The 23120-nt window shown below is 45.6% G+C and overlaps 1 protein-coding gene across 3 annotated transcripts in view; it reads left to right on the top strand.

Annotated features, from left to right (window-relative positions):
• The first annotated feature begins 17826 nt into the window (after positions 1 to 17826).
• Positions 17827 to 23120, top strand: part of SEC11A (SEC11 homolog A, signal peptidase complex subunit) — a 44937-nt gene continuing 39643 nt past the window's right edge. For all 3 annotated transcript variants that reach the window (XM_050796094.1, XM_050796092.1, XM_050796093.1), the window contains exon 1: positions 17827 to 17969. In XM_050796094.1, coding sequence (XP_050652051.1) covers positions 17919 to 17969 — 51 coding nt within the window. In that variant the 5' untranslated portion in view covers positions 17827 to 17918. The remainder of the gene's footprint in view (positions 17970 to 23120) is intronic.

Here is a 23120-nt window from a genome sequence, read left to right as displayed (position 1 = left end):
GTGATCCACCCACCTTGGCCTCCTAAAGTGCTGAGATGACATGGGTGAGCCACCACGCCCAGCCAATTTTTAAAGTTTCTTTTGAGACAGGGTCTCCCTCTCTGTCACCCAGGCTGGAGTACAGTGGTGCAAACACAGCTCACTGCAGCCTCACACTACTGGCCTCAAGTGATCCTCCTCCCTCAGCCTTCCAAGTAGCTGAGACTACCAGTGTGCACCACCACACCAAGCCAATTTTTGACATTTTTTGTAGAGATGGGGTCTCACTATGTTGCTCAGGAGAGTCTTGAACTCCTGAGCTCAAAAGATCTTCCCACCTCAGTCTCCCAAAGTGCTGGGATTGCAGGCGTGAGCCACCATGCTTGGCTGAAAGCATATAGATTGTTCTAAGTTGGCATGATCTGTTTATATGATGAAGCACCTTAAAAAAAATGGCAGCTGGGGGCGATGGCTCATGCCTCTAATCCCAGCATTTTTGGGGGCTGAGGTGTGTGGATCACTTCGAGGTCAGGAGTTCAAGACTAGCCTGGTCAACATAGTGAAACCCCTGTCACTACCAAAAAAAAAAAAAAAAAAAATTAGCCGGATATGGTGACAGGTGCCTGTAATCGCAGCTACTTGGGAGGCTGAGGCAGAAGAATCACTTGAACCTGGGAGACAGAGGTTGCACTGAGTTGAGACCATGAGGATTGCACTCCAGCCTGGGCAACAAGAGTGAAATTCCATTTCAAAAAATATATGTATACATATACAAAAAAAATAGCCAGGCGTGGTGGCAGATGCCTGTAATCTCAGCTACCCGGGAGGCTGAGGCAGAAGAATTGCTTGAGCCCTGGAGGCAAAGGTTGCAGTGAGCTGAGATTGCACCACTGCACTCCAGCCTGGGCAATAAAGCCAGACTCTGTCTCAAAAAAAAAAAAAAAGAAAGAAAACCCAATGCAAAAAATAGGCATGATATAGAAAGTCTGACTTTACATAGAAGAAAATTCAGGCAAGGAACCAAGCTGAACTTTTGTGGTCAGAGAATGAACTGGACATGGCCAAGAATGTTAAAGCTGAGTATTTAGAACAATGGTGTGGCTAATTGATTCACCCAGCCCTCTACCCAAATGGTTGCTTCATAGGAGAATCAATCCTCCGTTAAATAGTCCCTTAATTCAAGAGAATGGAGGGGAAAATAGTTCGCATATATTGACAAGTTGTTTATTGCAACTACAAGGATTTTGTGATGTATGTCCCATCTATCACTATTTTCTGATGAGTGATTTCAAAATATCTGTCTAAAGAACAACACTAGGCTGGGCGCGGTGGCTCACGCCTGTAATCCCAGCACTTTGGGAGGCCCACGCGGGCAGATCACGAGGTCAGGAAATCGAGACCATCCTGGCTAACACAGTGAAACCCCGTCTCTACTAAAAATACCAAAAATTAGCCGGGCGTGATGGTGGGTGCCTGTAGTCCCTGACAGCCGTGGTGAGCAAACTGGACAAACAGGACCCAAGGACTAGGACATGGTGAGGGATCACTCCTGCTGCTACACCAATGCTCTAACCCCAGCGGTTACACCAAAAGGTATTGAAAAAATGCCAAAGTTCAAGGACATCTAGTAGACTAGAAAAGGACTGGAAAAGCAGATCTGAGCAAAAAGGAGGTAGCCATCTGACTCAGCTTGCAAATCAACCTCTACATGCCTAGCCCACCTTTTTCTCAGGAAAATCCTGTTTATCACAACATAGTTGGTATAAAAATATCATGAAAGTGAGGCCGGACGCCGTGGCTTACACCTGTAATCCCAGCATTTTGGGAGACCAAGATGGGCAGATCACCTGAGGGGAGGAGTTCCAGACCAGCCTGGCGAAGACGGCGAAACTCCATCTCTAGCAAAAGTACACAAAGCCAGATGTGGTGGGGCATGCCTGTAGTCCCCAGCTACTCAAGAGGCTGAGGCAGGAGAGTCGCCTGAACCCGGGAGGCAGAGGTTGTAGTGAGCCGAGATCATCTTACTGCTCTCCAGCCTAGGCAACAGAATGAGACTCCATCTAAAAAAAAAAAAAAAAAAAAAAATTGGCCGGGCATGGCTCATGGCTGTAATCCCAGCACTTTGGCAGGCCAAGGCGGGTGCATCACCTGAGGTCAGGAGTTCTAGAACAGCCTGACCAACATGGTGAAACCTTGTCTCTATTAAAAATACAAAAATTAGCCTGTGTGGTGGCACATGTCTGTAATCCCAGCTACTCAAGAGTCTGAGGCAGAAGAATCACTTGAACCTAGGAGGCAGAGGCTGCAGTGAGCTGAGACTGCACCATTGCACTCTAGCCTGGGCAACAAGATTAAAACTCTGTCTCAAAAAAAAAAAATTAAAATTAAAATTAAAAATTAGGTCAAGTGTGGTGGTTCACACCTGTAATTCCATCACTTTTTGAGGCCAAGGCAGGTGGATTAACTGAGCTCAGGAGTTCAAAAGCAGCCTGGGCAACATGGGGAAAACCCATCTCTACAAAAAATTCAAAAAATTACCTAGGTGTGGTGGTGCACACCTGTAGTCCCAGCTACTTGGGATTTCTCGAGCCCGGGAGTGAACTGCAGTGAACTGTGATTGCACCACTGCACTCCAGCCTGTTCAATAGAGCAAGTCCCTGTCTAAAAAAAAACAACTTTTTTTTAACTCATTGGACCTGGTGGCATGTGCCTGTAGGCCCAGCTATTTGGGAGGCTGGGCCTGAGGCTGCAATGACCTTTAATCACATCACTGTGCTTCAGCCTGGGCAACAGAGTGAGATTCTGTCTCTAAAAAATAAATATGTAATATAAAAAAGTTAATGTTAATAATATACTTTTGCTCAATATATCAAAAGTATTACCTGCACAGCAAAAGAAATAATCAACAGAGTAAACAACCTACAGAATGGGAGAAAATATTTGCAAATTATTCATCTGACAAAGGACTTATATCCAGAAACTACAAAGAACTCAAACAACTCAATAATGAAAACAAATAACCTCCTTAAAAAGTAGGCAAAGAACACAAACAAACATTTCTCAAAAGAAGACACACAAGCAACGAACAACATATGAAAAAATACTCTACATCACCAATCAACAGACAAATGCTAATTAAAACCACAATGAGATACCATCTTACACCAGTCAGAATGGATATTATTAAGCCAGGCATGGTGGCTTATGCCCGCAATCCCAGCACTGTGGGAGGCTGAGGTGAAAGGATTGCTTAAGTCCAGGAGTTTGAGGTCATCCTGGGCAACACAGGGAGACCCCATCTCAACAAAAAATAAAATTAATCGGCTGGGTGCAGTGGCTCACACCAGTAATCCCAGCACTTTGGGAGGCCTAGGCGGGTGGATTACTTGAGGTCAGAAGTTTGAGACCAGCCTGGCCAACATGGTGAAACCATGTCTCTACTAAAAATACAAAAATTAGCCGGGCATAGTTTCACATACCTGTAATCCCATCTACACGGGAGGCTGAGGCAGAAGAATTGTTTGCACCTGGTTGCAGTGAAGAGGTTGCAGTGAGCCAAGATTGTGCTACTGCACTCCAGCCTAGGCGACGGAGCGAGACTCGGTCTCAAAAAAAAAAAAAATTTAATAAATTAGTCAGGCATGGTGGCTGGCACCTGTAGTCCCAGTTACTCTGGAGGCTGAGGCAGGAGAATCGCGTGGATCTGGGAGATCAAGGCAGCCATGATGCCACCACTACACTCCAGTTTGTGCAACAGAGTGAGATCCTATCTCAAAAAAAAATAATAATAATAATAATAATAATAATAATGGATATTATTAAAATGTTTTAAAAAACATGTTGGCAAGGACGTAGAGAAAAGAGAATGCTTATATACTGTTGATAAGAACGTAAATTAGTACAAATTCTATGGAAAACGGCATGGAGAGTTCTCAAAGAACTAAAGACAAAACTGCCGTTCTACCCAGCAATCCCGCTACTGAGTATATAACCCCCCAAAAGAAATCATTATATAAAAAAAGACACCTGGCCGGGTGAGGTGGCTCACACCTGTAATCCTAGCACTTCGGGAGGCTGAGGCAGGCAGATTGCCTGAGCTCAGGAGTTTGAGACCAGCCTGGGCAACACGGTGAAACCCCATCTCTACTAAAATTCAAAAAATAAGCTGGGCATGGCAGCATGTGCCTGTAATTCCAGGTACTCAGGAGGCTGAGGCAGGAGAATTGCTTGAACCCAGGAGGCGGAGGTTGAAGTGAGCTAAGATTGCGCCACTGCACCCCAGCCTGGGCGACAGAGATTGCGCCACTGCACCCCAGCCTGGGCGACAGAGATTGCGCCACTGCACCCCAGCCTGGGCGACAGAGCGAGACTCCATCTCCAAAACAAACAAACAAACAAACAAACAAACAAACTTGTATGTTTATTGGCACATTATTCACCATAGAAAAGACATGAAATCAACCTAAGTGTCCATCAGTGAATGATTGAATAAAGAAAATACAGTATATATACACCATGGAGTACTATGTAGCTATTAAAAAAGAATAAAATCATGTCTTTTACAGCAGCATGGATAGAGCTGGAGGCCATTATACTAAGTGAAATAACTCAGAAACAGAAAATCAAATAGTAAATGTTCTCATTTACAAGTGGGAACAATGGGCGTACATGGATAGAAAGATGGAAATAATAGACAATGAAGCCACCAAAAGCGGGGAGAGATGAGAAAAATGAGGAAGGGAGATGAGAGTTGAAAAACTACCTACTGGGACAATGTTTACTATTTGGGCGATGGGTATACTAGCATCCTAAACCTCACCATTATGCAGTATATCCATGTAACAAACCCATACATGTATTCTTTGAATCTATAATAAAAGAAGAGGATGGAGGTATACTTGAGAATAGCAGTTAATGAGCGTTGTTTTTCTAAATTGATAATTTTAGAGCAGTCCACTAGCATGAGCCGATGTCACGTGAACAATGCCGTGTGTTCTTTTTGTTTTGTATTTAAAAAACAAAAAAATGTACTGCTGGGCACAGTGGCTCGTGCCTATAATCCTTGCACTTTAGGAGGCCAGGGCGGGAGGATTGCTTGAGGCCATGAGTTCAAGACCTGCCTGGCAACATACCAAGACCCTGTCTATAAATTAGCCAGGTGTGATGGTTAATATTGAGTGTCAACTTGATTGGATTAGAGGATGCAAAGTATCATTCCTTGGTGTGTCTGTGAGGGCATTGCCAAAGGAGGTTAACACTTGAGTCAGTGGACTGGGAGAGGAAGACCCACCCTTAATCTGAGTGGGCACCATCACCTTAGCTGCCAGTGAGGCTAGAAAAAGCAGAAGAGGGCCGGGCGCAGTGGCTCACACCTGTAATCCTAGCACTTTGGGAGGCCAAGGCGGGCTGATTACAAGGTCAGGAGTTTGAGACCGGTTTGGCCAATATGGTGAAACCCCCGTGTCTACCAAAAATACAAAAATTAGCCAGGTGTGGTGGTGGGCATCTGCAGTCCCAGCTACTCCAGAGGTTGAGGCAGGAGAATCGCTTGAACCCGGGAGGCGGAGGTTGCAGTGAGCTGAGGTCGTGCCACTGCACTCCAGCCTGAGTGACAGAGCAAGACTCTGTCTCAAAAGAAAAAAAAAAGAAAGAAAGAAAAAAGAAAGAAAGGAAGGAAGAAAGGGAGGGAGGGAGGAAAGAAGGAAAGAAAGGAAAGGAAGGAAGGAAGGAAGGAAAGGAGGGAAAGAAAGAGCAGAAGAAAGTGGAATGAACAGATTTGCTAAGTCTCCTGATCTTCATCTTTCTCCGGTGCTGAATGCTTTCTGCCCTTGGACACCTTCAGCTTTTGGACTCCTGGACTTACACCAGTGGTTTGCCAGGGCTCTTGTGCCTTCTGCCACAGACTGAAGCTGCAGCTTTTCTACTTTTGAGGTTTTGGGACTCAGGCTGGTTTTCTTGCTCCTCAGCTTGCAGACGGCCTACTATGGGACTTCAGCTTGTGACTGTGTGAGCCAATACTCCTTTATTTATTTTATTTTATTTTTTGAGATACAGTTTTGCTCTTGTCACCTATGCTGGAGTGCAATGGCACAATCTCGGCTCACTGCAATCTCCGCCTCCCGGGTTCAGGCAATTCTGCCTCAGCTTCCCAAGTAGCTGGGACTGCAGGCATGCACCACCATGTCTCGCTCATTTTGTATTTTTAGTAGAGACGAGTTTTCACCATGTTGGCCAGACTGGTCTCGATTCCCTGACCTCAGGTGATCAGCCCACCTTAGTCTCCCAGATTGCTGGGATTTCAGGCTTGAGCCACCGCGCCTAGCCCAATACTCCTTAATAAACTCCCTTTCATGTATACATCTATCCTATTAGTCCTGTCCCTCTAGAGAACCCTGACTAATACACCAGGCATGATGGCATGCGCCTGTAGTCCTGGCTACTCTGCAGGCTGAGGTGGGAGGATCGCTAGAGCCCAAGAGTTGGAGTTTGAGGCTGCAGTGAGCCATGATCCAGCCACTGCACTCCAGCCTAGTCAAGAGAGACCTCGCCTCCAAAAAAAAAAAAAAGTATAATCATCCCTTCTTGAAATCAACATAATTGATAGTTTATATTCTAGGATGTATTTATCAATTGCAGTACATCTCAATTTGTACTAAGCCTCGTTTCAAGTACTCACAAGCCCCATGTGGCGAGTGGCTATTGTATTGGACAGTTCAGATGTAGAAACCACTCTCAGCATTTCAGCATTAGAGTATTTTCTTTATGCTTTTTTTCTCTTTTCTTCCTTCCTTCTTTTTTTCTTTGAAAACATATTTAATTGGGTAAGCTGGATTTTGAAGGAAGTGGGGAAAATTCATATTCTGAGAGTCTCTAGTTTTAAATTTTAAGTGTTTCCAGTACAGCTCTCCTTTGTTTATTTGTTTATAAGTTTTTTTTTTTTTTTTTTTTTTTTTTTTTTTTGAGACGGAGTCCTGCTCTGTCACCCAGACTGGAGTGCAGTGGCACAATCTCAGCTCACTGCAACCTCCGCCTCCCAGGTTTAAGCAATTCTCCTGCCTCCACCTCCTGAGTAGCTGGGATTACAGGCGCATGCCACCATGCCGGGCTAATTTTTGTATTTTAGTAGAGACGGGGTTTCACCAGGTTGGCCAGGTTGGTCTTGAACTCCTGACCTCAGGTGATCTGCCTGCCTCAGCCTCCCAAAGTGCTGGGATTACAGGCATGAGCCACCATGCCCGGCTGTATTTTTACTTTTTTTAAGATGGGGTCTGGCTCTGTTACCCAGGCCAGAGTGCAGTGGTACAATCTTGACTCACTGCAGCCTCGACCTCCTGGTTCAAGTGATCCTCCCGCCTCAGCCCCCCAAATATCTGGGACTAGAGATGTGTGCCACCACACCTGGCTCATTTTTGTATTTTTTGTAGATATGGGGTTTCACTATGTTGCCCAGGCTGGTTTCAAACTCTTGAGCTCAAGCTATCTGCCCATGTTGGCCTACCAAAGTGCTGGGATTACAGGCATGAGCCACCGTGTCCCGCTGTTTGTTTGTTTTTAAAAACCCAGATGTAGCCAGGCACTGGTGGCTCATGACTGGAATCCCAGCACTTTGCGAGGCCGAGGCGGGTGGATCACGAGGTCAAGAGATCGAGACCATCCTGGCCAACACTGTGAAACCCTGTTTCTGCTAAAAATACAAAAATTAGCTGGCTGTGGTGGCGTGTACCTGTACTCCCAGCTACTCGGAAGGCTGAGGCAGGAGAATTGCTTGTACCCGGGAGGTGGAGGTTGCAGTGAGCAGAGATTGCGCCACTGCACTCCAGCCTGGGCGACAGAGTGAGACTCCATCTCAAAAAAAAAAAAAAAAAAAACAGCGCACAGATTCTTTTGGGAAGATAAAAATGCAGGAGAAGCCAGATGCGGTGGCTCATGCCTGTAATCCCAGCACTTTGGGATCACAAGTTCAAGACAGCGAGACCACCCTGGCCAACGTGGTAGAACCACGCCTCTACTAAAAATACAAAACTTAGCCTGGCATGGTGGCGCACACCTGTAGTCCCAGCTACTCGAGAGGCCGAGGCAGGAGAATTGCTTGAACTTGGGAGACGGAGGTTGCAGTGAGCCAAGATCACGCCACAGCACTCCAGCCTGGGTGGGTGACAGAGCGAGACTCCATCTCTAAAAAAAAAAAAAAAAAAAAAAAAACAAGGCAGGAGAATGTGATGCAGGTGCTGCTGCTGAACACTTATTTCCTTTTATTCATGTGTTCATTTCTTTTCTCTCTCTTTTTATTTTTTGAGACAGGGTCTCACTCTGTTGCCCAGGCTTTAGCACACCTAGCTATTTTTTCTTATTTTTTTGTAGAGATGGGCCTCCCTATGTTGTCCAGGCTGGTCTTGAACTCCTGGGCTCCAGCAATCCTCCTGCCTCAGCCTCCCAAAGTGCTGGGAGTGCAGGCATGAGCCATTACATCTGATGCATTTTTTTCTCCTAATAGCAGTTACTGAACATCAACTATGGGCCAGGGACTGTACCTCGGGGTAGCTTTACAGACATATTGCCTGGCTTGTGAAGCCTACAATCTACCAGTGGAGCCAGACAAGTAATAACAATAAAATGTGATAAGTGCTGTGATAGGGGAAGTATGAAGGGCTCAGTGGCTGCCTGGGAGAATACTTTAAGCCATTTTGGGAAATAAGAGAAGGTATTGGGGGTTGGGGGTGGAGGGAATGATGTCTAAGATGAAACCTAAAGATTAAGTAAAGAATGGCTAAGCAAAGGGGAGAAGGAAGGGCTAGAGAATGCCAGAAAGAGCGGGTTTAAGGAATGCCCAGAGCCTTTTGGGGAACTGAAAGAAGTTATGTGTGGTTGGGGCCTCCAGGGTGAGGGGTGAGGCTGGTATTGTGCATTCTTCTCTGGGCAGCCTAGTTAACAGTAGGAGTTGGGAGGCAGGATGTTGACAAATCTGGACTAGCCAGGCCCAACACAGGAAGTACTCCACCCCAAAAATATTCCTTCACCAGTTCAGTTCGAGTTCACCAGTTACAGACCCAAATGTGTTAATGAGTTAATGAGTTAATGTGTTTAGGACAGCAAGAATCTTTGGTCAGGCACTGACACCTTATTTTAGATTTAGAAAATTGAATATGATAGAAATTCCATGTAATAAGGGACATATAAAAATACATATAGGCCGGGCGTGGTGGCTCACGCCTGTAATCCCAGCACTTTGGGAGGCCGAGGCAGGTGGATCAGCCGAGGTCAGGAGTTTGAGACCAGCCTGGCCAACATGGTGAAACCCCGTCCCTACTAAAAATACAAAAATTAGCCAGGCATGGTGGCAGGTGCCTGTAATCCCCAGTACTTGGGAGGCTAAGGCAGGAGAATTGCTTAGAACCCAGGGGGAGGAGGTTGCAGTGAGCCAGGATTGAGCCACTGCACTCCAGCTGTCTCAAACAAACAAACAAACAAACAAACAAACAAACAAAAAGTACATATAAAATATAGGTATGGGGGCCAGGCGCCGTGCCTCACGCCTGTAATCCCAGCACCTTGGATGGTCGAAGCGGGTGGATCACCTGAGGTCAGGAGTTTGAGACCAGCCTGGCCAACATGATGAAACCCCATCTCTACTAAAAATACAAAAAATTAGCTGGATGTGGTGGCTGGCCCCTGTAATTCCAGCTCAGGAGGCTGAGGCAGGAAAATTGATTGAACCTGAGAGGCAGAGGTTGCAACAAGCCAAGATCGAGTCACTGCACTTCAGCCTGGGCAACAAGAGTGAAAACTCCATCTCAAAAAAAAAAAAAAAAAAAAGAAAAAAGGAGAAAAAAAAATAGATAGATATATAAAAAGATATGGCCGGGCACAATGGCTCACACCTGTAATCCCAACACTTTGGGATGCTGAGGTGGGAGGACTGTTTGAACCCAGGAGTTCAAGACTAGTCTGGGCAACATAGCAAGAACTCATCTCTACAAAAAATAAAAATATTAACCAGGTGTGGTGGCACCTGCCTGTAGTCTCAGCTATTCAGGAGGCTGAGGTGAGAGGATTGCTTGAACCCGGGACGTAGAGGCTGCAGTGAGCTGTGATCACACCACTGCACTCTAGCATGGGTGACAGAGGCAGACCCTATCTCAAAAAAAAAGAAAAAAGAAAAAAGAAAAAAAAAAAGAAACAGGTGTGGAACTAATGAAAAGGCAATTCACTCTGACTTGGGGAGGTCTGGACAGGCTTCACATAGGATATGACACCTAGACAGGGTCTGGAAGAGTAAGCAGGAGTTTGTCAGGCCTCTAAGTGGGAGGACATTCTGATAATAATAACCATGATTTACTGATTTACTAAGTGTCAGGCACTATTCTGGCGGTATTTTGTATTGTTTTGTTTTGTTTCTTTTGAGACGGAGTCTCGCTCTGTCGCCCAGGCTGGAGTGCAGTGGCACAATCTCGGCTCACTGCAACCTCTGCCTCCTGAGTTCAAATGATTCTCCTGCCTCAGCCTTCTGAGTAGCTGGGATTTACAGGTGCACACCACCATGCCCGACTATTTTTTTTTTTTTTTTGTATTTTTAGTAGAGATGAGGTTTCACCATATTGGCCAGGCTGGTCTTGAACTCCTGACCTGTGATCTGCCCGCCTCGGCCTCCCAAAGTGCCGGGATTACAGGTGTGAGCTACCATGCCTGGCTGTCTGGTTTGTTTTTAGAGAGACAGGGGTCTTGCTCTGTCACCCAGGCTGGAAGGCAGTGGCTGGATCATAACTCACTGTGGCTTTGCGCTCCTGGGCTTAATTGATCCTCCTGCCAGGGCCTCTCAAAGTGCTGGGATTACAGGTGTAAGACACTGCACCTTGCCTCTCGAGTGGGTTTCATTCATTAGCTCACTTAATTCTCTCTTTTTTTTTTTTTTTTGAGACAGGGTCTTACTCTGTCTCCCAGGTTGGAGTGCAGTAGTGCCACCATGGCTCACTGTAGCCTCAACCTCCCAGGCTCAATGGATCTTCCCACCTCAGCTTCCTGAGTAGTTGGGACTACAGGCATGTGCCAACACACCTAACTAATTTCTGTATTTTTTGTAGAGACAGGTTTTCACCATGTTGCCCAGTCTGGTCTCAAACTCCTGGCCTCAGCAATCCACCCACCTTGACCTCCCAAAGTGCTAGGATTATAGGCATCAGCCACTGCATCCAGACTAGCTCACTTAATTCTAATAATAATAATAATAAATCCTGGGTGCTAAAATATCTGTTTACAGGTGAAGAAACTGAGGCATATAGAGGTAAAGTAACTCAGCTAGAGTCACACAGTAAGGGTTAGAGTAGTTTGGCTCCAGAGATTACTTCTTTAATCCCTATGCCATGTGCTGGAGTATAGGTGGTTGAGTATGTCTGGACTGTAGGGTAAGGAGTTGGGGAAGGAACATCAGACATCAAGTTGATGAAAGAGGCAGTAGCCTGCCAGGTGCAGTGACTCATGCCTGTAATCCCAGCATTTTGAGAGGCCAAGGCGGGTGGATCACCTGAGATCAGGGGTTTGAGACCAGCCTTACCACCATGCTGAAACCCCATCTCTACTAAAAATACAAAAATTAGCTAGGTATGGTGGTGCACATCTGTAATCCCAGCCACTAGGGAGACTGAGGCACAAGAATGGCTTGAACCCGGGAGGTGGAGGTTGCAGTGAGCTGAGATCATGCCACTGCCCTCCAGCCTGGGTGACTCAAAACAAAGAAAAGAACAGAAAGAAAAGAGAAAAGAAAAGAGGCAGTAGCCAAATCACAAAGATTCAGCATGAGTACCTTGAAGACAGGCTCTTAGGAGCCTTTAGGTAAATATTTTTAAGTACCTGAATGTGTATATAAATGATTGCTAATGAATGTGATTATATTCTGGATATCCATATCCAGATTTACACAAACCACATTTCCAGTGGTGATTCACTGCCTCAACAGATTCCTATAGGATCTCTTAACCTATCAAGAGGGATATAAGAGCCAGTTCCCTGTCATTAACTGTGAGATCCAAGAGCTCAAAAGGTAACTCCTCCAAGAGGGAAGAGGTGCAGGCCCAGTTACAGGGGAGAGGCTAAGGGTGTCCCCACTCTTGATCCTCTACCCACACGACAACCACATTCACAACAGGGATCTCTCCTCTCTAAGGACTCACAAAACAAACGTCAAGGCCCCTTTCTTCTTTTAGCTGAAGCAGTATAGCCAAGCAGGAAATTGGTGTGTTCTCCCCAACCCCCATCACATATACACACATACCAACCCAGAAGGCTGGTGCTTCCCTCTTACAGCTGTCCCTGCAGCTGTCTGGGACTTTTTAAAGAGAGCTTTCCAAAAATCTTCCAGGGAGACTTGGGTGACTCTAGTAATCTCTCTGCACAGAGGGTGCCTTTGATTTTTGAGAATGACATTTCTTTCTGTTATCCCATGCTATGCAGAGCTGCTACATCTTTTAAAACCTTGGTCTCTGATGTCCATAGCCACTGGGTTGGTAGGCAGAAAGTTCCATCTCTGCATCCCCCTGACCTGACCTCAGGCAACCCCCAGCAAACTGAGATAGATCCTCGTGGGAGATGGCACCAGGGAAGAGCCACATCTCCAGTGTGGCCTATGCACCAGCTTGCTGTGATATGCCTGGGCCACTTCCTTTTCTGGCAGGGTCATAGAGGACCTTCTGCTTCTACCCATCACTTCCTACATTGAGAAGCTGAAGGAGAAACTGGTAAGATTATAATTATTTTAAATAGGGTTTTAAAAACATGAAGTCAGGCCGAGCGCGGTGGCTCATGCTTGTAATTCCAGCATTTTGGGAGGCCGAAGGGGGCAGATCACCTGATGTTGGGAGTTCGAGACCAGCCTGACCAACATGGGGAAACCCTGTCTCTACTAAAAATACAAAAATAAAAATAAAAATAAAAAAATAACCGGGCATGGTTGTGCATGCCTGTAATCCCAGCTACTTGGCAGGCTGAGTGAGGCAGGAGAATCACTTGAACCTGGGAGGTAGACGTTGCGGTGAGCCGAGATTACACCATTGCACTCCACTCCAACCTGGGCAACAACAACAACAACAAAAAACCCACATGAAGTCTACTTTGCTTCTGCTGGCAGAGATCCTTTTGTACAGAAGTGGTTAACCAGGGCTCAACCATAACGACAGACCTTCCTAGCCTAGAATTTGGGTATCAGTTTGAACCCGCTTCTTGTTTTTAATAATTATTAAATTCTTTGTCTACTTACCATTTGTCATCCATTGTGACAACAGCTTTATGTATGTATGTATGTATGTATGTATTTATTTATTTATTTAATTTAGTTTTTGAGATAAGAGTCTCTCTCTGTCGCTGAGGCTGGAGTGCAGAAGCACAGTTATGGCTCACTGTGGGATCAACCTTCAGGACTCAATTGATCCTCCTGACTCAGCCTCCTGAGTAGCTGAAACTACAGGCATGTGTCCCCACATCTGGCTAATTTTTTAAATTTTCTGTAGAGATGAGGCTTCCACTATGTTGCCCAGGTTGGTCTCGAACTCCTGGGCTTGAGTGATCTGCCCACCTCTCAAAGTATTGGGATTACAGGCCTAAGCCACCATGCCCAGCCCTCAACAGCTTTATTTACATGTACTATTTTGTTAAATCCTCAAATGACATAAATTCTGTTATATTCCTACTTTACACACCAGAAAACTAGGGATTAAAAAATTGCTAACTGAGTTGGACATGGTGGCATGTGCCTGCAGTCCCAGCTACTTGGGAGGCTGAGTGGGAGGATTGCTTGAGCCTGGGGGGTCTAGGCTGCAGTGAAGTATGTTCATATCACTGCATTCCAGCCTGGGTGACAGAGTGAGACTCTGTCTCTAGAAACATTAAATTAAATAATTTTTTTTGGAAAAAGAGTTAACTAATTGGTCCAAGATCAAACAGCTAGCAATTGTTCTGTGATTCAAAGCCAAGTGGGTCTAACTCAACTTCTATACTAAGATACTTTCTTCAGGGGGGCCAGCAGGCTTTCTATAAAGGAAAATGCCACACATAACACTGTGATTGATAAGGCCAAAAGACTTATGTGTCAGAAAGATTGGCATCCCAGTCGGCAAAGAAAATAGCATGTCAGAGTCCCACGTTTGGAAAATTGAATTCCTTAGGCTTTACATCTGTATCAAGTCTGGGATCACCTGTCCTAAATTTCTGAATTATTTTCATAAGAGACGCTGAGCAGTGCAGGAAACCTCATTAAGCCTTTGCAGATCCTCCTAGTTTATATCACTCTCCCCTGGTCTTGTTCCTTTCTCGTGCATTTTTTTTTTTTTTTTTTTTTCAGATGGAGTCTCACTCTGTTGCCTAGGCTGGAGTTCAATGGTGTGATCTTGGCTCACTGCAACCTCTGCCCCCGGGGTTCAAGCGATTTTCCTGCCTCAGCCTCCAAGTAGCTGGGACTACAGGCACATGCTTCCATGCCTGGCTAATTTTTGTATTTTTAGTAGAGACAGAGTTTCAACCATGTTGGCCAGGCTGGTCTTGAACTTGACCTCAGGTGATCCATCTGCCTCAGCCTCCCAAAGTGCTGGGATTACAGACATGAGCCACTGTTCCAGGCCTAATTTTTATTTTTAGTAGAGAGGAGGTCTTGCCCAGGCCCAAGGGATCGTTCCCCCTTGGCCTCTCAAAGTGCTGGGATTAGGCGTGAGCCACTGTGCCTGGCCTGACACCCTTTTTAAGCTCCCCACAAGCCTCCCCAACTGAATCGACTTTTGCCACATTTGAAACTCCACAGGACTTTACGCCTCTCTTAGGGCTCTTTTCTACACATTACAAGATTGATACTCATTTAAATAGTGCTGGCACTCACTTTTAGATTTGAATTCAACGTTAATAGGAATAGGCCAAGGGTTCTACTAGCCAGAATTTAGACTAGAACCCATATTTAACATTATTAACAAATACTTATTGAGTGTCTGCTACATGTCTGGTACTCTCATGGGAGCTGGAGATAACGGGGTGGACAAGACAATGTCCCTGTCCTCACGGAGTTCACATGTATTTTATTCCACAAGTCTTCCTAAATTGGATAAATTAGGAATTTTTTTTCAACTCAGTAAGTGTGGGGTACCTAGAGGCAGCAGTTGTTGGAAATAACAAAAATACACACACACACACACACAATTTTAAATTCAACAAGTATTTATTGGGTATAACATGTGCTAGGCTATGTGTTCACCACTAGGAATTTAACAGTGAGCCAGACACCAGTGGTTTCTTTTTCTTTCTCGCAATAGCTTTATTGCGATATAATACACATACTATACGATTCACCAATGTAAAGTATGCAATTTAATGGTTTTGAGTATATTCACATAGCTGCACAACTAGCATACCCTAAAATAAACTCCATACCCATTAGCAGCCACTCCCCATTTTCTCCAACTCTCCCAGCCCTAGGCAACCACTGATTTCCATCTCTGTGGATTTGTCTATTCTAGATATTTTACCTAAATGGAATCATGCAATACTTTGTCTTTTGTGACTGGATCCTTTCACTAAAACTGTTTGAAGGGTCATTCATGTTGTAGTATTTCCTTTTGTTGCCAAATAATATTCCATTGTAACAGCGGAATTATTAGTACATTATTCCAATATACCACATTTATTTATCCCTTCATTAGTTGATAAGCATTTCAGTTATGTCCACTTTTTAGCTGTTATGAATAATGGTGTGAACATTCATGTGCAAATTTTTGTGTGGACAAATGTTTTCTCTTTTTTTGGGTATATACCTAGCAGTGGAATTGCTGGTTAATATGATGATTCCAGCTTTAACCTTTTTTGTTTGTTTGTTTTGAAATGGAGTCTTGCTCTGTCGCCCAAGGTGGAGTGCAGTGGCACGATCTCGGCTCACCGCAACCTCCGCTTCCTGGGTTCAAGCAATTCTCCTGACTCAGCCTCCCCAGGAGCTGAGATTACAGGCGCCCACCACCACGCCCGGCTAATTTTCGTATTTTTAGTAGAGCTGGGTTTTCACCATGTTCGCCAGGCTAGTCTGGAACTCCTGACCTCAGGTGATCCACCTGCCTCAGCCTCCTAAAGTGCTGGGATTACAGGTATGAGCCACTGTGCAGGGCCCATCTTTAACCTTTTGAGGAACTGCAGCGATTTCCCAAAGCGGCTGTACCATTTTACATTCCCACCAGCAGTGGGAATGTAAAAAGTTGCAATTTTTTTCACATGTAAAGAAAAAAGTTCCAATTTCTTCACATCCTCCCCTAAACTTAGTATTATTTGTCTTTTTTATTATAGCCACCCTCCAATAAATTCAAGTTTTTATTTTGCAATGACTTTCCATTTAAAGAATTTCGAGGATACTAGAAAGAGTTCCAGTATATCCTTCATTCATCTTTCCCTAACGAGAGAGAATGATTATTTTGGGGCGGGGGTGGGGAAAGAGAGAGAGAGAGAAATGATACCAAGTAATCCAGCTTTAATCTTTGTTGACTGAAGTGAGTATTAGGAGCTTTGGCCAGTCAAAGCAAAAGGTAGCGAAAAGATAGTCACATCAAGGTGCCCGAGTTAAGAAAACCAGGAGGTAGAATTCAAGGAGACCATGTCAAATCCTGTCAGCAAAGTCAAGGTCGGAAAGGAAGCCACTTCCTAACGACCCACACCACTGGTGGTCTCATCACGTTGTTGCACCATTTGGATGTTTTCTAATTTTCCCGGGCAGTTTTCTCTCCAATTGGACTGTAAACTCCTGGCAGGCTCAGGCAGTGCTTTGAAGGTCTCTCACATGGTCCAACCTTACGCGAAAAGCACTTACTGAAAGCAGCTGGACGGCCCGGCGAGGTGGCTCACGATTGTAATGCCAGCACTTTGGGACGCCAAGGCGGGCGGATCACCTGAGCTCAGGAGTTCGAGACCAGCCTGGCCAACACAGTGAAACCCCGTCTCTATTAAAAATAGAAAAATTAGCCAGGAGTTTGAGACCAGTCTTGCCAACATAGTGAAACCCTGTCTCCACTAAAAATACAAAAATAAGCCAGGCGTGGTGGCGCGCGCGTAGTCCCAGCTACTTGGAAGCCCGAGGCAGGAGAATCTCCTGTGAGGCGGAGTTTGCAGTGAGCTGAGATTGCGCCACTGCACTCCAGCCTGGGCGACAGTGAGAAAGAAAGGAGAGAGAGAAAGAAAGAGACAGAGAGACAGAGAGAGAGAGAGAGAAAGCAAGCAAGCAAGCACCTCGACAGAGACAGAGGGAGGGAGGGAAGAGGAAGGAAGGGAGGGAGGGAGGGAGGGAGGGGAGGGAGGGAGGGGAGGGAGGGAGGGAGGGAGGGAGGAAGGAAGGAAGGAAGGAAGGAAGGAAGGAAGGAAGGAAGGAAGGAAGGAAGGAAGGAAAGAAGGAAGGAAGGAAGGAAGGGCTTGCTCCGTAACCCGGGGAGACTTGCTCGACCTGAGAACCCACTATCACACCACACATCCACTGCCACACCCATACCTACGCCGGGACGCGGAACCGCTTCTACCCGCCCACACCGGAGAGGTTGCTTGCGATTGGCCGGGAGGGCACACGGGCCCGCCTTGCGAAGGTGGCTGGGCAGCCTCCCCATCTAAGCCTGGGTCGCCGCCTCCGTGAGGGGCCGCGGAGCCGAGCACGGGAAGTGGAGTCCAGTCGGTTCTTGGCAGGCGAGAGCCAGTGCGGGAGAACCCTCCCACGGCGAGGCCGAGCCCTGAGACTGGACTAGCACGGTTGTGAGTCTCTCAGGTCTCCGCAGCGAAGTGGCGCGGGGGGCGGGGACCGTGCCCGACCGTGCCAGCTCCCGCCCCGGAAGCGGAAGTGCAAGCACTGCGGGGTCCTGTCCAGTGTGAGCCCGACCCGAGCGCCAGTCGTTCCGCCCGCTGGTCATCGCGCCATCTGCCCTGCCGGTGTCCTGCTCGCCGTCCCCGCCATGCTGTCTTTAGACTTTCTGGACGATGTGCGGCGGATGAACAAGCGGCAGGTGAGCTTGGCCGTCCTCTTTTTCTCCTGGCTCTTCTTGTCTCTTCCAGGCTGCTGCTGCGGGGCCTGGCGGACCCGAGGGTCCTGGTGTGAGGGTCTGAGCTAGTCTGTTGCCCGGGTCATTCCCTTGCTTTGGAGTCTGTGGCCAGAGGCCGCCTTGTCCGCCTCATTATTTTTAACCCCGAACTGATTCAGGGCCTACCTGGGGCGGGGCGGGGCCGGGCGGGAAACGGTGTCTTCATGTTCCATTCCTCCTACTGAGGCAGGGGAGCAAATGGAAACCGTACGTGCTTTGAAAGTGGGAGTTGGGGTTGCTTATTGTTTTAGTCATTTTAAGGCGGCCGACTCTTGATTTCTCCAGTCGGAGCGACTCCAGGTGGATTTGGGAGAGACAAGGTTTAGCCGGTTTCTGGAGCGCTCAGCAAGGCGATTGTAGGCCCCAAGAAGCCGTTTTGCTGCTTTCAGCTCCTTGCAACCCTTTAGTAGAGCTAAGCCGTAGCGGGCTGCACCGACTTTGACTTGGACCGCTGTGAGCTCCGAGTTGGAACAGTTACACCACTTTCCCTTGCGTCCGCTTAGCACTAAGGTGGCAGCCCTCAGAATCTATGGTTTTACAGTCCGATATCAGTGCCACGGGGGTCTGGAAATGTGGGTCTCCTGATTTTGTCCTTACACTTTGCTCTGCCTTGATCTTCTAGATCGTATGCCAAATAGTACTGAGAATACTGTTGTAATTATTTAGTCCTTAGAAAAGTTTGCTCTGTTTTGTCTTTGGCACTAAGTGTGTCTGTAGAGCCTCGTTTTGCTGCATCGGACTTGTTTGTTTGTTTTAAACAGTATTTTACTGTTATGATTATCCTGATGTCACCATTAAGGATTTTTTTTTTCCTTGGACTTGCATTTTTTTGTACTTATAGCTGCCACTTAGGGAAGTAGGTACACAATCTTTCCTTACTCCCCTTCAGGCCTTAGCTAGCTCAGTGTCAATTCTGTCAGAATTGAGCATTCTATTAAAATTGCACAAATGTTACTTTATGGTTTTATGACAACACTTCAAATTTTTACTCGTATAGTGTTGTCTTTTTTTAATCCATATTTGGATTTTCTAGATGCCACAGACATTCCTCTGAAGACAGTATTTATTTTGAGTCTGATATTTATTGTACTCTATGCCAGGTGCAATGAGAGAAATGCAAAGATAGTTAAGAAAGACTCGGCCTTCAAGGAGCCTAAATGTGTAGAAAAGAACTAAGGCAAAACAATAACTTTTTTGAGCTCTTACCATGCGTGAAGCACTTTATACACATGTAAGGTAGGTAATGTTCATATTAAACATATGAAGAAAATGAGACTTTATGAGAAGCAATACAGTATAGAAGTTAAGAGTATGGACTCTAAAGCTAGATTTCTGAGGTTTGAAGTAGCTCTGCTGTTTACTGGCTGTGTGACTTTGAGCAGATTACTTAACCTCTCTGTGCCTGTGTTTGCGTTTATTATTGTAAAAAGATACGCAACATAAAATATTCCATTTTAATCATTTTTAAGTGTATACGTCACTGACATTAGTTGCATTCACTATGTTGTGCAACCGTAGGGTTGCTATGAAGATTAAATGAGTTAATATAACGTCCTCAGAAGAACGTCTGGCACATGGTGAGTATTGGCTGTGCTGTGGTTGATGTCCTTGTTATAGAGCTTTAGTGATTTGCTTACGATAGAAGGTAGGCTGGGTGTGGTGGCTCATGCCTGTAATCCCAGCATTTTGGGAGGCTGAGGTGGGCGGATCACAAGGTCAAGAGATCAAGACCATCCTGGCCAACGTGTTGAAACCCCCTCTCTACTAAAAATACAGAAATTAGCTGGGCCTGGTGGCGCACGCCTGTAGTCCCAGCTACTCGGGAGGTTGAGACAGGAGAATCGCCCGGGCGGTGGAGATTGCAGTGAGTTGAGATTGTGCCACTGCACTCCAGCCTGGCAACAGAGCGAGACTCTGTCTCAAAAAACAAAAAAAGAAGGTAAATGGCAGGATGTGGATTTGATCTCAGTTCTTTAAAGCCTGAACACTTGGATAAAGAAGGATATGACCCATTCTAGCAGTGGTAGGAAAATTGTGAGAGATTGTGAGAAAATTGTGAGAGTCAGGGCATTATGAACAGCTTCAAGGAGATACTAGCATTTAAGTTGGATCTTGAAAGACCTTCTTAATAGCGTCATCTTTTTTTTTTTTTTTTTGAGATGGAAGTCTCGCTCTTTCGCCCAAGTGGGACTGCAGTGGTGCTATCTCGGCTCACTGCAAGCTCCGCCTCCTGGGTTCATGTCTTTCCCCTGACTCAGTCTCCCGAGTAGCTGGGACTACAGGTGCCCGCCACCACGCCCAGCTAATTTTTTATATTTTTAGTAGAGACGGGGTTTCACTGTGTTAGCCAGGATGGTGTTGATCTCCTGACCTCGTGATCCGCCTGCCTCGGCCTCCCAAAGTACTGGGATTACAGGCGTGAGCCACTGTGCCTGACCAATAGCTTCATCTTTAACCTGGGTTGGTTAGCATTCCAATAATCAAAAGGCAAGGAATTCACTCAGCACTTGCAAACCTGCTAGATAGGCTCTAAAGCATAGAGATATATAAGGCACTCCTCCTGCTCTAACAAAATGGACAGGAAGAGAGACCAGATACATGAAGATAAAATGAGTGGGCTATTCTGCCCTGTGTTTCTCTAATATGGAGTGATTGTGGTTCAGAATTCATTGCATCTATGACATTCAGGGTTAGTGGAAGTTTAAATGGTGAAATTATCCACCCTGGCCTCCCAGAGGTTGTCAGGAATGGATAGGAGAGATTGAATACGATGGGGTGAGGGAGAGTTATGAAATGAGCTCTTTATCTGTACGTAATATCTGGGAAAAAGAATTGACAATACATGTAGGTACATGTAGATACTGAGAATTAATCAAATGAAAGAGGGAAATTAGAATTTTGTTTTATTCCTCTAAAAGTTGCTATTGTTTGCATAACTTCTCTGCTTATACCTAATTACATATGACATCTATTTTAAGTGTCTGATTACTTTGTTTGAGTTTTTTTTTTTTTCTTATCAGATCCACAGAGGAATACTTTAGTAAATGAACTCCATCCATTTACAGTGTACTGTTTGATAAGTTTTTATACTTATGTATACCGATCACAATCAAGATACAGAACATATATATCACCTACAAGACCCCTTCTGTCCCACCTCTAATGTGCTTTTTGTCAGTATAGAGGGGTTTGCATTTTATATAAATGGAATCATAGAATATGTATTCTTTGGAGTTTTAATCAATTTTTAGGCCGGACGCAGTGGCTCATGCCTGTAATCCCAGCACTTTGTGAGGCCGAGGTGGGAGGATCACTAGAGGCCAAGAGTTCAGCACCAGCCTGGCCAAAATGGTGAAACCCTGTCTCTACTAAAAATATAAAAATTAGCGGAGCGTGGTGGTGCGCACCTGTAATCCCAGCTACTCAGGAGGCTGAGGCAGGAGAATGGCTTGAACCTGGGAGGCAGAGGTTGCAGTAAGCCCAGATCGCACCACTGCACTCCAGCCTGGGCAACAGAGCAAGGCTCCGTCTCAAAACAAAACAAAACAAACAGAGTATGTTTTAGTTTTATAAAAAAACTGTGAAACACTTTCAGAATGGCTGTACTGTTTTGCCTTCCACCCGCAATGAATGAGAGTTCCTTTTGCTCCACATCCTCCCCAGTATTTCATGTTGTCTGTGTTCTGGATTCTGGGCTTTATAATAGAGGTAGAGGTATGTTGGGTTTCTTCCTTTTTTTTTTTTTTTTTTTTTTTTTTTAAAGACAAGGTCTGTATCTGTTGCCCAGGCTGGAGTGCAGTAGCATAGTCACATCTTACTGCAGCCTTGAACTCCTCGGCTCAGGCAATCCTCCCACCTTAGGCTTCTGAGTAGTTGGGACTATGGATATATGCCACCATGCCTGGCTAATTTTTGTATTTTTTATAGAGATGGAGTCTTGCTATTCTGCCCAAGCTGGTCTCAAATTCCTGGGCTCGAGTGATCCTCCCACCTCGGACCCTCAAACTGCTGGGATTGCAGATGGGAGCCACCACACCCAGCCAAGTTGTTTAAATTAATTTATTTTTAACAGTACTGCTTGTATTCTTTCTTAGTCTCTGGGTACCACCCTAGAATATTAGGTGATCTTTAAGGTCCTTTTAGCTAATAGTTATATACTATTTTATTTGTATACTTACCTTTGTTTCGTGTATGACTTCTTTTTTTTTTTTTTTTTTGAGATAGAGTCTCGCTGTGTTCTGTCACCCAGGCTGGAGTGCAGTGATGTGATCTCGGCTCACTGCAACCAAGTAGCTGGGATTACAGGTGCGTGCCACCATGTCTGGCTAATTTTTGTATTTTTAGTAGAGATGGGGGTTTCACTATGTTGACCAGGCTGGTCTTGAACTCCGGACCTCAAGTGATCTGACCACTTTGGCCTCCTAAAGTGCTGGGGTTACAGGCATGAGCCACCGTGCCTGGCCTTTAATATAATTTATTATTCTAGTTTTTTAACAGCACTGTGTTTAACAACCAGCTTGCAGAATTGCTGAAAATTTAGGAAGCTGGTTCCAGCACGCCACTGATTAGTATGAGAGGTTTTTTTTTTTTTTTAGATTTTTGTTTGTTTGTTTTGAGACAGGGTCTCACTCTGTTGACTTGGCTGGAGTACAGTGGCAGGATCTTGGCTCCCTGCAACCTCCTCCTTCCGGGATCAAGTGATTCTCCCACCTCAGCCTCTGGAGTAGCTGGGACTACTGGCTAGCGACACCCTACCTGGCTAATTTTTGTATTTTTTGTAGAGTCTGGATTTCACCAGGTTGCCCAGGCTAGTCGTGAACTCTTGAGCTCAGCCATCCGCCCACCTCAGCCTCCCAAAGAGCTGGAATTGATTATAAGTGTGAGTCACTGTGCCCAACCTTAATGTAAGCAATTTTTTTGTTTGTTTTGTTTTGAGATGGAGTCTCGCTCTGTTGCCCAGGCTGGAGTGCAATGGCTCAATCTTGGCTCACTGGAAGCTACCCACTCCCAGGTTCAAGCGATTCTCCTGCCTCAGCTTCCCAAGTAACTGGGACTACAGATGCATGTGATCACACA

Source organism: Macaca thibetana, chromosome 7 (assembly GCF_024542745.1).
Source record: "Macaca thibetana thibetana isolate TM-01 chromosome 7, ASM2454274v1, whole genome shotgun sequence".
Taxonomy (NCBI): Eukaryota; Metazoa; Chordata; class Mammalia; order Primates; family Cercopithecidae; genus Macaca; species Macaca thibetana.
The sequence above is the reverse complement of the archived record's forward strand: the minus strand, read 5'-3'. Positions and strand labels throughout refer to the sequence as shown.